General features: G+C 47.3%; 2 protein-coding genes across 9 annotated transcripts in view; one reads left to right on the top strand and one right to left on the bottom strand.

Annotated features, from left to right (window-relative positions):
* The window catches only part of LOC137357146 (cytochrome c oxidase subunit 5B, mitochondrial-like), a 3,629-nt gene extending 417 nt beyond the window's left edge, over positions 1-3,212 (top strand). The window contains exons 2-4 of the mRNA XM_068023232.1: positions 1,921-1,991; positions 2,470-2,569; positions 2,949-3,212. Coding sequence (XP_067879333.1) covers positions 1,921-1,991; positions 2,470-2,569; positions 2,949-3,055 — 278 coding nt within the window. The 3' untranslated portion in view covers positions 3,056-3,212. The remainder of the gene's footprint in view (positions 1-1,920; positions 1,992-2,469; positions 2,570-2,948) is intronic.
* A 1-nt stretch (position 3,213) lies between these two features.
* The window catches only part of kansl3 (KAT8 regulatory NSL complex subunit 3), a 65,454-nt gene continuing 53,822 nt past the window's right edge, over positions 3,214-14,845 (bottom strand). For 4 of the 8 annotated variants that reach the window (XM_068023227.1, XM_068023229.1, XM_068023224.1 and 1 more), the window contains 6 exons: positions 13,502-13,668; positions 11,312-11,409; positions 10,328-10,523; positions 6,512-6,693; positions 4,816-4,993; positions 3,214-3,996 (listed from right to left, as the gene is read on the bottom strand). In XM_068023227.1, coding sequence (XP_067879328.1) covers positions 3,557-3,996; positions 4,816-4,993; positions 6,512-6,693; positions 10,328-10,523; positions 11,312-11,409; positions 13,502-13,668 — 1,261 coding nt within the window. In that variant the 3' untranslated portion in view covers positions 3,214-3,556. Of the gene's footprint in view, positions 3,997-4,815; positions 4,994-6,511; positions 6,694-10,257; positions 10,524-11,311; positions 11,410-13,501; positions 13,669-14,845 lie in introns of those variants that run through there. The other 4 variants (XM_068023228.1, XR_010971145.1, XR_010971146.1 and 1 more) reach the window with 4 other exon arrangements.

Below are 14,845 nucleotides of genomic sequence, written 5' to 3'. Positions count from 1 at the left end.
TAGAGAGGAGGGAGGGGGGAAAGAGAGAGAGAGGGAGGGGGGAAAGAGAGAGAGAGGGAGGGGGGAAAGAGAGAGAGAGGGAGGGGGGAAAGAGAGAGAGAGGGAGGGGGGGAGAGGGAGAGACAGAGAGGGGGGGGAGAGGGAGGGGAGAGAGGGGGGGTGAAGAGAGAGAGAGGGAGGGGGGTAGAAGGAAGAGAGAGGAAAAAGAAAGAGGAGGGAGGATGAGAGAGATATAGGGAGGTGGAGGCGGGGTGCGGGGAAAAAGTTGGAGGGAAGGGGATAGAGTTGGAGAGTCCAGAGATCATCATGAATTATACCAGGGATGCTAGTCTTCAATTATTTGAAAACGTTCAAGGAGATACAATGCAGGTTTAAAATCATAAATGGTATAGAGTAAATAAGGACAATCTTTTTCACTGGCAGGAGGGTTGGTAACCAGAGAACACTAAGTTGAGGTAATTCAGCAAAGAACTGCAGGTAACGTGAGGGAACATTTTCTAAAGCAGCAAGTTGTGCTTTGGAACGCACTACCTGAAAAGGTGTGGAAGCAGATTTAATAGTATTTTTCAAATGATTATTGGATATTTGCTGGAAGCAGGGCGCCTCCCTGGGGTGGTGGATTTCTGCTGTCATGATTTTGACAGTTGTGGGGCAACTTGGCATAAATGGCACCAGTGTCGCCAGCTGCTCCTTTCAATTGGAAGACACTGGGTCCATGACTGGTCTAAGGGGACTTTTAGTCAATGGACTTTTGCTGGAGCTGAAACTTTCTGTGGATGAGAGAAATAAAAGTCAGTGGGATTAGGGGCTTTCAATTGGCAGTTGGTCTCACTGCTTCATTAACTCTGGTGCTGTGCCTGTCGATTTGGTGTGAAGTGCTGTCTTGTGCTTCGCTTTCGGTAACATTGCTAGACTGATTGCTAGCATGCATGGCTGGTGGTGAATAGAGAAGTGTGACATGCTTAGTTCTGCTGACCCAGTGCCTGTTGGGCATGAAGTCAGTCAATCCGAGCAGAAATTGGGCTGGGTCTTTGTTTGTGGGATGTGGGCATCGCTGTCTCGGCCAGCATTTATTGCCCATCCCGAATTGCTGTTTAACGAAATGGCCTGCCAGGGCATTTTTAGAGTCAACCACATTGCTGTGGGTCTGGAGTCACGTATCGGTCAGATGGGCTAAGGACGGCAGATTTCCTTCCCTAAAGGACATGAGTGAACCATGGTCACCGTGAGTCTAGATTTTCATTCCAGATTTACTACTTGAATTCAAATCTCACCCATGTGTCCAAAGCAGTAGCCTGGTTTACTCGTCTACTGACATTACGCCAACGCCTCCCCCATTTGCCTGAGCTCTGTTTAAGATTTCTTTGTCCTCTCTTCATGTGAGGATGGAAACGTCAACATTGAGAGTCGTCAATGCCCGAGTGCTTTCACAAGACCCCTGTGGAGCAACCCAAAGATACAGACTGAGATTTCTCATTGGAGAATTGAAGCAGAAACTGGTATTGAAAAGAGAATAGAAGTATTTGTGAAAGGGCATTGGTTGGAGCAGACAGCTCCATCTTCAGAGCGACCACAGGCCTGATGGGCTGAATTGTTGATCTCAAATGGTCTTTTTCTTAGACTTGCATTAAGGGTTGGGGCTTTCCTGAATGTTTTGAGTTTAAGTTCCTGGGAAGCAGTGGCACTCAATGATCCTTGATCATGGTCCACTGTTAGTCATGCTTACCGAGTCTGTCATCCCAACAAGCAGGTGCCGAATCCTAACCCTTCCTCATCCAATTTCCCTCACTGTCCGGGCAAGTACAGCCCACATTAAATAGTAAAGGTTCCTTGCCAACCAGGATGCTAGGCTCAAACTCCCACCAGAGAACCCAGCTGTTGCCTGTCTCTAATCCGCATGCTTTCCCCTTGGAACTGCAGGTATTCCGACTGATGAAGAGCAAGCAACCGGGATGGAAAAGATGATCATGCAGGCGATGAAAAGTGGGAAGGTACGCCAATTCCCAATGAGGATGTCAGCAATCTACAACAGTCAAAGGGGAGGTTGGGGCTGGTGTCTCAGGTCTTTTCGGTTCTGTGTTACTCTGTTGCTGTCCCTTTCAGATTCCTGTTTGATTGCTGAGTTGGAAGCGGGTGAGACAGATTTGGCACTGAGTACTTTCTCTCATCTCCTCACCCGAATTGAAGATGACAGCAGCTGACCCGAGCACAGTCTTTCCTAAGGCCAGACCATTACTGTCATGGTAGATGCAGTGTCTCTGCTTGTGGGCAGGAGGCTGCTCTGAGAGACTCCGGCTGAAGGCTCCCTATTCAGAAAATATTTTACAGTGCCTAAGGTTGAACTGGAGTCTTAGCAACCTTGCTGTCCTATTTCACAGAATGCTAAGGTGCAGATTGTAAAGCCGGGAGATGATGCAGCATAGGTCATGAGCAGAGCTCCTTCACCTTGATCTGATCTTGTTTCCTTAGGATCCATTCAACATACTTAAGCCCAAGGAATATGCCGGGACCAAGGACGATCCTCACATCGTACCATCTATCACCAACAAGAGGCTTGTCGGCTGCGTCTGTAAGTACAACATTAGCTGCCCGTTCCCAGTATTTCTGCATTTTCCTGCACTTGGTGTTTGTCGAAGCTGCAGCTGATGCTCTGACTTCACCACACCTCAGTCAATGAACTGCCTGGGGCTGCTAGTTACCTGTACGGACGCCGGCTTAAAAGCAATGATGAGTGAGCAGACCCTTGATCTACAAGTTGCTGTTGACTCTGTTATGGGCAGCAGGTTCGATTGATCAGGAAGCTCAGAACAAGCTAGTGAATGGGACAGCAGCTGCAGTGGAGGTGGCAGTGCCTTGGTGCAGCCCTATGCCTGTGATCCCGCTTGCTCCTGGCCGTGCAGCAGAAAATGGCTTCTATGTTCTCATTAACGGGGGACTTTGTGTTATAGGTGAGGAGGACAACACAGCAGTCATCTGGTTCTGGCTTCATGAGGGAGATGCCCAGCGGTGCCCTTCCTGTGGGGCGCATTACCAACTGGCACCTCACCATCACTGAATGTGAATACGGCTGGGTACACAATTGGCTCATTTGCATTTGATGATATCACTTACTGTTTGTAGTTTGGGACCAAACATGTAACACTCCTCGGGCTGTTGGCCACTGTATTGTTACAGAAGTCTTAAATATTAAAAAATAAAGTTTACATCTACCAGTCTTGTTTCCTGCTCTTTATTTCAAGTCACAATTTTCAAAGTATGCCTCTTAAGAATGCTGCCATTTGCGGTCTGCAATGCCTCACGAGGTAATGAGACAGGTAAGATATGGACTCCAATCCATTACAACACTGGATGGGGAGAAGAACATGGGGATCCTTGTGCCGGAATTGCCTTCAGGAGAGTGGGGGAGTAAAGAGTAAAGTTAAATAATGCTATAAAAGCAAATTATCAAAAAATTAGCCAAGTAAATAACCAAAGAGAGGCATTGTCCAAATTCTCCAAGAGCAGGTGTCAGTGATATGATTTATCAAGACTCTGCATGAGGAGGTGGTGTTCCCACTCACAGTCCTTGCTGTTCACTTGGTGAGGGGATAGCTGTGGGACACGGAGTTTCTGTGGTATGGATAATGGTGCTGCCTTGGTCCATCACAGAGGGCACCTTTCCCAGGGTCTCACTGCTGCTGGACCTTGAGCCTGGAGTTTTAGAGAGAGGCGCGGCAAGGCCAAAACTTTCCCCCGTGACAGGTTGCATCTCACTCTTCGTGGAAGCGAGGATGACTGTCTTTGAGTTTCGCTGGAGGACAGGCCCGACTTTGGAAAGCATCACAGTGCAGGTGGAGCTGGTGATGGCAGGTACCAGCATTGGGCTACTTGTATTTAAGGGCGTGTTCCCCAACAACTTCTGAGTGGAGGCATCGAGTGGATTAACGATGGATTTGGTGAGGGCAGACATCTTAGCGTCAGACATCACGTAAAGAGTCTTCGTTGGACTTGTAGTAACTGGAAAAGAATGACAGGGGTTAGCAAATCAAACAGGTCGTGGCCTTGCCCGCATTCTGACACTTAAGCATTCAGATTATACCAAGGTTGAAAAAAAGAATTTAAACCCAAATATTAATTGGTGCTCTTATTACCCTTCCCTGCACTCAAACGTTTGGGCATAAACTACACCACAGTGAAGTTCAAGAACTTAGTCTTCGATTACAAGGTTTGCTGTTTATGGAAGCTTTGCCGTTGTTCTGCAACGGATCTGCAGCATTGAACATAATGCTAATAGATGCCGTTTTATCTCAAGAAGCTTCAGCCCCCTCCTCATCTGGATTATTGATTGATCCTCCTCCCCGCACCGTCAGTTTCAGCGCAGAGAACACAGTGATGCTCGATCTGGACGGGAGCCAGGGGAACTCTGGCTCTGTGATGGAGGTCAGATTGTTACTCATTTCGCTCACATCAAGTTACTGTCACATTGTTCTCAACAGGATCCTCAGCCCAACACGTCCACACTGATTTTTATGATCCACACAAGGCTCCTCCCAATTCTCAACATATCCTTTTATTCCTTTCCCCTTATATGCATCTATGCTATTCACGTCAACCACTCCACATTGGGAGCACGTAACACATTCTCACCGCCCTCTGGGTATACCCTCTCAGTTTTGCTGTCATACTTGCTAATTTTTTGTGCACTTTCTCCAGTGCTTCTATATCATTTGCATCACAGTGTGTAATATCAGCATAACTGATGTCAAAGGCAATTTGTAACCTGAACAGTTACTGTGGAATGAAAAGACAGACACAACTTCAATTCAGTGCCAGTACCTGCACGCTCTGTGGCCTCACACACAACTGTGGATGACGACTGAGGAGTTGGAACCATTTCCACCGAAGGTGGTGCCACAGGGGATTGATCTTTGCTCACGTCCCCTGATGCATTCGTCTGTTTGACTGTGGTGGTGCCTTGGGAGCTCAGGACTGACAGCAGAGAGTCACAGCACTGCTAAAAGATAGAAACAGAAAGTCAGAGGCAATGTTCCCTTTAAAATTCAGTTGTTGCATGCAGGCCCTCAAAAATTCTTTGTGCAGCCACACACAGGTGTCCTCACTGGACAAGGCTGCGCAGCTTAATGGGAGCATTGATGGAGGTGGTGAAACATCACCAAAGGTGGCAGGCGCATTTAACTTGTATTACCGGAGCCGCCATGTAATCTGACAACCACAATATCATTGTGCCAACACACGTGGGTAAAGGACCTTCCAACCACATGGGCAGTGTACAGGAAATTTCATTATGTATCCAACCCATGCTGTGGCAGCCCAGAGCAGATGCAGAGTTAAGCTACCTCTTTCCTGTCCCAAATATTCCCAAAGCACGCACAACACAGGTTAGACTCAGGTCTCAAACTTCTCTCTGCATGTCAGTGCCAACAGCACAGATTTCAGCCCCTCAAGCTTGTTCGACCATGATCTGTACCTCAACACCACTTAACTGATTTTGCTTCATATCCCGAGATACCCTCACCCAACAAAAATCAATCTTTCTCAGCCTTTTTGGGGAAAGAAATTGCAGGCTTCCACTACTCTCGGTGAAAAAGTACTTCCCTGACATAACCTCTCAACAGCTTTGCACTAATTTTAAGATAACATTTCCATGTTCTGGACTTCCCCACCAGAGGGAATCATTTCTCTCTACCAATTCCTTTCATCATCTTAGACACTTCAATTACATCACCCCTGAATTCTCTCTATTCAAGGGAATGCTACCCTTGTCAAGACAATCCCAACCCTTTTAGCCCCAATATCATTCTGCTAAGTATGCGGTGCACTCCCGCAAAGACCAGTCTAACTTTCCTGAGCAGCAGAGCACAGAACTGAAAGCAGTACTTCAGGTGAGGTCTAACCAAAGCTCTGTACACGGCGAGCATAACTTCCTCCTTTTTTATGCCAGTTCCCTTCAGATAATGGCCACCATTGCACTTGCTTTCTTAATTACTTTCTGTACCTTTCCACTGGCATTCAGTGAACTGTGCTTCTTTGAGCCCCAAACAGTTGCACTTGAATCATGAACTTTTCTTTTTGGTTTACAAATGGCAACAGTCATGCAATGAACATCCAGTATCTGTCTCACTATAGAAAGAAGCATTTCAGACACAGTAAAATGTTTCATCCCATTCCCTCCCCCTCCGCACCCCCCCACCAACTTTGCTCTTTAAACCAGCATGCTAGTGAAAAATGACATTTCCCAATAGCCTTTGGAAAGGACGAGGCAAACAGAAAGTAAAAGCAAAAACTGCAGATGCTGGAAATCTGAAATAAAAACACAAGTGCCGGAAATACTCAGCAGCTCAGACAGCATCTGTGCAGAGAGAAGCAGAGCTAACGTTTCAGGTCTGTGTTCTGATGAAAGGTCACAGACCTCAAACGTTAACTCTGCCTCTCTCCACAGATGCTGCCTGACCTGCAGAATATTTCCAGCACTTTCTGCCTTTATTTTCTACTAGCCTAACAAGACACTCACCTGCGGAGACAGGGCTGCCTGCACTTTGACCTCTTGTTCCATCTCCTCAAGGTTGAGACCCAGGCTGCTCACTGTGCTACATAAGCTGGGAATGGCACTGACAGTACTGTGTTGGCTGAGGGTTGGCACTCGGCTGGCCTGGGTTCTCAGGGTTACAGTAATAGCAGTTGGAGGCTTCACACCTGGAGAACATTTAGGATAAATGCACAAGGGTCAATGCACAATCACACAACAAAGAGTGGAGGACAGAGCATTATCGAGGGAGCACCGCACTGCCAGAGGGGTATTACCGAGGGACCGCTGCACTGTCGGAGGGGCCACGGAGTAAGGCGGCAAGGAGAGCAGACTTTGCCTGAGTGAGACGCAGTCAGAGCGTGAAGGTAGAAATTTGGTTCGCGTAGGAATTTGCCATAAAGGGGAAAGATGTTCCAGCAAAGAAGGGAAGTGATTGGTTGGTGAACATTTTCTCTTTGTCCCTTATCTAAACGTAGGAATTTTAATTGGCGTAAAAACATTAATTTTAATAAAAATAAGAATTTCCGAGAATAAAAAAAGGCAGAATATCACTTGAATGGAGAACGACTGCAGAATTCCGAGGTACAGAGGGATCTAGGTGTTCCAGTGCATGAGTCACACAAAGTTAGTCTGCACGCAAGGCGAATAGAACGTTTTCCTTTTTTATTAGAGGAATTGAAAATAAAACGAAGGACGTTACGCTTAAGTTGTACAGGGCATTGGTGAGACCACATCTCAAATACTGTGTGCAGTTTTGGTCTCCTTATTTAACCAAGGATGTAAATGCATTGGACACATTTTTTTTTTTAAAACATTCCTGGGATGTGGGCATTGCTGGCTATGCCAGGATTTATTGCCCATCCCTAATTGCCCTTGAGAAGGTGGTGGTGAGCCACCTTCTTTAACCGCTGCAGTCCATGTGGGGGAGGTACACCCAACAGTGCTGTTAGGAAGGGAGTTCTAGGATTTTGACCCAGCAAGAGTCACGGAATGGTGATATAGTTCCAAGTCAGGATGGTGTGTGGCTTGGAGGGGAATTTGCAGGTGGTGGTGTTCCCACCAATCTGCTGACCTTGTCCTTCTTGGCGGTAGAGGTCGTGGGTTTGGAAGGTGCTGTCTCAGGAGCTTTGGTGCGTTGCTGCAGTGCAACTTGTAGATGGTACACACTGCTGCCACTGCGTCGGTGGTGGAGGGAGTGAATGTTTGTGAATGGGGTGACAATCAAGTGGACTGCTTTGTCCTGGATGGTGTTGAGCTTCTTGAGTGTTGTTGGAGCTGCACCCATCCAGACAAGTGGAGAGTATTTCATCACACTCCTGACTTGTGCCTTGTAGATGGTGGACAGGCTTTGGGGAGTCAGGTGGTGAGCTACTCGCCACACGATTCCTAACCTCTGACCTGCTCTTGTAGCCATGGTACTTTTATGGCTACTCCTGTTCAGTTTCTGGTCAATGGTAATCCCCAGGATGTTGATCGTGGGGGATTCAGCGATTGTCATGCCACTTACCAGATTGATACCTGGAATGAGAGGGTTGTCTTATGAGGAAAGGTTGGACAGACTGGGCTTGTTTTCACTGGAGTTTAAAAGAGCGAGGGGAGACTTGATTGAAGTTTATAAGATCCCGAACGGTCTTGACAAGGTGGTTATGGAAAAGATGTGTCCTCTTGTGGGTGATTCCAGAACTAGGGGGCACTGTTTTAAAATTAGGGGTCGCCCTTTTAGGACAGAGATGAAGAAAAATTTTTTCTCTGAGGGTTGTGCGACTTTGGAACTCTCAGCCTCAGAAGGTGGTGGAGGCAGGGTCATTGAATATTTTTAAAGGCGGAGGTAGACAGATTCTTGTCAGGCAAAGGAATCAAAGGTTATCGTGTGTCGACGGAAGTGTTGAATTTGAGACACAAACAGATCAGCCATGATCTTATTGAATGGCTGATCAGGCTAGAGGGCTGAATGGCCTATTTCTGCTCCTAATTAGTAGGTTCTTATGACTCAGGTAATTTCTTATTAAGTTTCATTAGTAGGATTTAAAAAAAAATATGTTTTCGCTCATGGGATGTGGGCATCGCTGGCTAGGCCAGCACTTATTGCCCATCCCAAGTTGCTCGTGACAACTGAGTGGCTTGATAGGCCATTTCAGAGGCCATTAAGAGTTAACCACATCGTTGTGGGTCTGGAGTCACATGTAGGCCAGACTAGCTGAGGATGTCCTTCCCTGAAGGACGTGAGTGAACCAGATGGGTTTCTTTTTTATTCCAACAATTGACAAGGCTTTCATTGTCACCACTAGACTAGCTTTTTAAAAGAAAAATTCCAGATGTTTATCAATTGGACTAAAACGTCCCCTGCTGTGGTGGGATTTGAACCCATGTCCCCAGAGCATTAGCCTAGGCCTCTGGATTACTCATCCAGTGACAATACTGCTATGCCACTGCCTCCCCAAATTCAAGGATTAAGGTTTACCAGCAGTAGTAAAGCTTATTATTTGTGGGATTTAATATTGGTGGGGTTTATTAATTATAAATTTATTAAGAAATACAAATTAACACAATAAAAATGGTAGAGCAGGTGCAGTGTGGCGGCTGCAGTACTTGGGATCTGGTGGATGCCTGTGCGATCCACGGCAAATACATTTGCACGAAGAGTCTGCAACTCAAGGAGCTTAGGCTCAGTCAGAACTGGAGGCTGAGCTACAGACACTGTGATGCATCAAGGAGGGGGAATGTTACTTGGACACGTTGTTCCAGAAGGCAGTCACACCCCTTGGATAGGGTCTTCTGATTTGGTCAGGGGTCAGGTACAGGAGGGTGTGACTGCAAGTGAGGCAGGTAAGGGGATGGAGAAGGCAGAAGTGAAGGAGCCTCAGCCCTTGCAACTGTCCAACGGGTTTGAGGTTCTTTGAGCTCTTATGGATGAGAGCGAGGTCTGCAGGTTGATCAGCAAACTCACCATGGCACTGGAAACCATTCAAGTGGTGGGGAGTAAATAAGAATGTCGTGGTCGTGCAGGACAGTATAGTCAGGGGGATAGACAAAGTTCTCTGTAGCCAAGAGTGAGAGTCCAGAAGACTGTGTTGCCTACCTGGTGCCAGGGCTTGGGATGTCTGCTCAGGGCCGGAGAGGAGCTTGCAATGGGAGGGGAAGAATCAAGTTGTCATGATCCACGTGGGTACTAACGACCTAGATAGGATGAGGAAACAGATTCTGCATCGGCAGTATGAGCAGCTATCGGCTAAATTAAAAAGCAGAACCTCGAAGGTAATATCTCCAGGTTATTACCTTCGCCACGAGCAAATTGGTTTAGGGTAAATAAGATTAGAGAGTTAAATACTCGGCTCCAAGATTAGTGTGGGAGAAATGGGTTTCGATTCATGGGGGAACGGCACCAGTACTGGGCAAAGTGGGAACTGTACCGTTGGGATGGTCTACACCTGAACCGTGCTGGCACCAGCGTTCTGGCGATGCATGGTAACACCACCACCTGCAAGTTCCCCTCCAAGCCACACACCATCCTGACTTGGAACTATATCGCCGTTCCTTCACTGTCGCTGGGTCAAAATCCTGGAACTCCCTCCCTAACAGCACTGTTGGTGTACCTACCCCAAGGACTGCAGCAGTTGTTCAAAGCAGCTTACCACCACCTTCTCAAGGGCAATAAATGCTAGCCAAACCAGCGATGCCCACATCCCATCAAAAATAATAAAAAGAAAACAGTGATCACATTATAAAAATACTTCATTAGCTTTGGGATGTCCTGACTGGTGAAAGGATGCATCGAAATGGGACTCTCGTTTCTTGCAGCACCTGGTGGGGTGGACGAGCTGTTGGTCAGTTTGGACAGTCCTCCATTGCTCAGCAGTTGGTGGATGGCAGTGGGTTTGCTGCTCCCGTTTCCACCCAGGAATCCTGGTGCAGGCGAGGTGCTGACTGTGCAGACAACGGGATTTGCTGCCATTGTGACGTGGCCCAGGGTGGAGGCTGAACTCTTCATACTCGGGGTCTGTGAACAACATTGCTACTGAAACATCAAGGCAAAACACAGGACGGATTGCATCAGGAAGGACCAGAAAACACGGCAGCACAAGGAGGGGCCAAATGGTGTTCATTCCATTTCCAGATCTCTACTGGCTCCCCATCCCACCCCCAATTGGCTCCTCACTCCCCACCCATTCCACTGGCTCCCTGCCCCACCCCCAACTGGCGCCCCACTCCCCTCCAGTAGCTCCTTGCCCCTCGGAGCAGAGGAATTGCTGGCTGAAGAAAGACCAAGATCCATCTAGTTCGCCATCTACCACATGAAATGATAATGCAGTTGTTGATTAATCAGAGCAATCAATATCTCTCAATTTGTCTGCAACAGACATGAGGTGAGAAAAAATGCACAGTGTCACAGCGCTTTGGAAACCATTGGTCCAAAGTCATCTGTTCCTCTCAAGCTCGCTACACGTCATGTCTCAAACTAATCAGATCTTTTTGAAAAGAAATCTATCGAATTTGGATTTGAAGGAACGAATACCAGCTGCTTCCACCATGTCCCTTGCAGAGCCTGTTCCATAGATTGATCATTTGCTCACTCATGATTTCCAACGATTAGTTTTGAATTTACACTCCTTCAAGCACAGGCCAAGTCCTCAGCTTGCACTGTTTTGGACAGCGTGAAACAGCGAGAGGTGGTCGACATTATTCAGTCCCTTTAGAATGCTACAAGTAGCAATCTGTTCTCAACCTTCTCTCGCCATGCGACAGACTAAAATCCACGAGATATTGTGCAGGTTAAGTATACTGTACCTGTCCTGGGCTGGCAGATGACAGGCTGGTGGCCTTCGTTCCTATGTCCTGGAGACTGAAGCTCAGTCCCTGGAGCAGGCTACTGGCAGACGGAGTCCCTGAACACAAACCAAGACGTCAGTAACTGGGATCCGGAAAAAATGTGCGCGGTCACTGGTGTGCTTTCAAAGCTAATACACGATGGTATTTACACAGCCCCCGTCTCCATTCCTGCCCTATGTGAACTTAAATGACAGCTTGGGATCAGGGAGTAGCACTATTAACCTCCCTATGCTAAACTATAGAGAGAAATCAAGGAGCCAGGATTCTTCACCCTGATTGTGAAGCAGTGCCTCCCGTCACAATCCACTCTTGTGCAGATGATGACAGAGAATGTGATAAGGTTCAATGGCAATGCTGAATTCCCCAAAACTCATCAATTTTGTCTGACATGAAAATGACCAACGTGAACAAGAGATAGTGTCTACAAGAGGAATGTGAGGAAACTTATAATGTTTTGGCCATCCTTTCAGCACTCTGGATCTTGGGTCAGGATAAGATCCCTATGTTTAAAGAAAGATATGCTCTGAGGGGCAGTGCCATCTTTTTCATACAAACAATATTCAAATGTTGCCTCACAAACACTGATTTTGCAGAATGCCCCTGTGCTGAAAGTCTGCTCTTGCCCACAATTTAGCAGCAATTCTACACACATCTGGAACTGGGACCCAATCTGGACTCCCCATCAGCTAATACAGCAAAGAAGATGATCATTTCTGCAGGTTCATTCTTCAAGGCTGATCTCCTTGGAAACACTAGTAAATCTACTCACTGACCGGCCCAGCACTCCTCTGATTCCAGCACTGACCAGTAACTGAACTGGACCAGCCACATAAATGCTGTGGCTACAAGAGCAGGTCAGATGCTGGGAATTCTGTGGCGAGTAACTCACCTCCTGTCTCCCCAATGCCTGTCCACCATCTACAAGACACAAGTCAGGAGTGTGATGGAATACTCTCCATTTGCCTGAATGGGTGCAGCTCCAACAACACTCAAAAGCCATCCAGGGCAAAGCAGTTGGCTTGATTGGCACCCCATCCACCAACTTCATCATTCACTCCCTCCACTACCGACGCACAGTGGCAGCAGTGTGTACCATCTACAAGAAGCACTGCAGCAACTCGCCAAGGCTCCTTTGACAGTACCTTCCAAATCCACGACCTCTACCACCTAGAAGGACAAGGTCAGCAGATGCATGGGAACACCACCATCTGCAAGTCCCCCTCCAAGCCACACATCATCCTGACTTGCAACTATTTCGCTGTTGCTTGACTGTTGCTGGGTCAAAATCTTGGAACTCCCTTCCTAACAGCACTGTTGGGTGTACCTGCACCCCCAAGGACGACAGTGGTTCAAGAAGACAGCTCACCACCACCACCTTCTCGAGGGCAATTGGGGATGGTCAATAAATGCTGGCCGAACCAGTGATGCCCAAATCCCCTGAATGCATGAAAAAAAAATTCAGACCTTCAGGGAAGGTCTCAACCAAACTGTTCCTGCAGCTGTCCTGCACTACGACAAGTCAAACGTTCCTTTCCAGCAACTTTGGCAGACATCATTGCCCGGTTAACTATGCCAAAGACACAGGCAATGCTGCACTGTTTAACAACCCACCCAAGAAACTTGATGGCTTGACCACATTTGGGATCGCGTTTCTCAGTGATTCCCGCAAAGTTAAACAGCGAACCTACATTCACCGCCTTGCACTCGATGAGGAACTGGGAAGTGTCTGGTCCCAATGGCACAAAATTGCAGCGAGGGGACAGTTAGCAGGAAATCAAAGAATCTTCCTACAGCAGGAGGCCATTTGGCCCATTGTGCCTGTGCAAGTTCTTCGAAAGAACCATCCAATTAGACCCATTTCCCTGGTCTTTAATCATAGCCCTGCTATTTTTTTTTTCATTTTTCAAGTACTTTTCCAACTTCCTTTTGAAAGTTACTATAGAAACTGTTTCCACTGCCCTTTCAGGCAGCGCATTCCAGATCACAATTTGCTGCATAAACAAAATTCTCATCACCCCTTTGGTTCTTATGCTAAGTACCATAAATTTTTGTCCACTGGTTACCAAACCTCCTGCCACTGTACACAGTTTCTCCTTATTTACTCTAAGGGAGGAGAACAGATTAAGGAACACAAAGACTGTTAAGTACCTGGTGTTGTGACAGGGCCAGAATGAGGTTGCTGTGAAGCACTGGAACCTTGTGCAGCTACCAGCCTGGCCTGAATGGTATGGAAGGCACTGGCTGTTGTGCTGATGGGCAGAGTAGTCGAAGTTGTTGTACTTGAGCAATTGGGGAACGTGTCCACAGAGGTTGATCTGAGAGAAAAGGAGACAAAATGAGGAGATAAAGTCATCTTCATGTGAAGGAAAGAATTACTTACATTTCACAACCTCTGGCCATCCCAAAGACCTTTCTCGTCACTGAAGTACTTTTCAAGTGTTGTAATTTTCGTCATGTAGGAAATGCAACAGCCAATTTTAACACAGCAAGATCCCACAAACAGTAAACACATCATGATCAGATAATCTGCTGGAGTGAAGTCGACTGAAGGATAAATATTGGTCAGGACACTGGAGAGAATTCTCCAGCTTGACTGCAAAATAGTGCCCTGGGATCTTTCACCTCAGTGTTTCTTGAACTATTTTGCTTGAAAGACCCCGATTCAAATGGATTAGTATTCACGGAATGCTCCCCACTCAACCACACAAATTATAATACTATATGATGGGAAAGTGGTGCCCAAGTGCATATCGGTGAGACAGGTGTGCTTGCTTTATAATGCAGAGTGCATCTATCCTTGCACGCTCCCCTCCACTCTCAACTCCCGGTCACATTTCACAATATTTTGCGGACTCCCTGGATGGAAAGGGGGTCTGTGGACCCCAGTTTGAGAACCACTGTTTTTCTGTGACCTGAGAGAGCACAGAGAGTCTCATCCGAAAAATGAAACTTGCAGCAGTGTGGCAATCCCTCATCACTGCACTGTCAGCCTGGATGATGGGGTACAAGTCTCTGGAGTGGGACTTGAACTCACAACTCAGAGGCGACAGCACTGTCCACTGAGCGCTCAGTGTCCAGAAGTCACATCATGCGGCCACACATGGCTTTGGGCGGTGCGAGTCCATCTCCCTGAGTTAGCTGATCTCTGAGCTCGACTGCTGCTCAGTTTGTCCTACTGAAAAGTGTATGTGGAGAAGGGATTGCAGCGAGATATGGACATGAAATGAGGTCTTGCCCGTGATGCCCACATCCTAACAACAAACCAAGCATCAGGCACAGGCACATCTGCGGCCCCTTCCCCAGTGACGTCTGCTGTTCAGGCTTCCAGCTGAAGGCCACTTAATATTCTAGTGCATAGGCCGACCTATCCCTGGCACAGAGCCCAGCTCCTGTATCTTGATGCAGCCCTCAGACCTACTGCGACTGAGGTAACCAACTTCAACTCCAACCACCTGCAGTTCAAACTTTACCAGGACCACTCAGCTACTCGGT

The sequence above is a fragment of the Heterodontus francisci genome, chromosome 47, assembly GCF_036365525.1.
Source record: "Heterodontus francisci isolate sHetFra1 chromosome 47, sHetFra1.hap1, whole genome shotgun sequence".
NCBI classification, from domain to species: Eukaryota; Metazoa; Chordata; class Chondrichthyes; order Heterodontiformes; family Heterodontidae; genus Heterodontus; species Heterodontus francisci.
The sequence above is the reverse complement of the archived record's forward strand: the minus strand, read 5'-3'. Positions and strand labels throughout refer to the sequence as shown.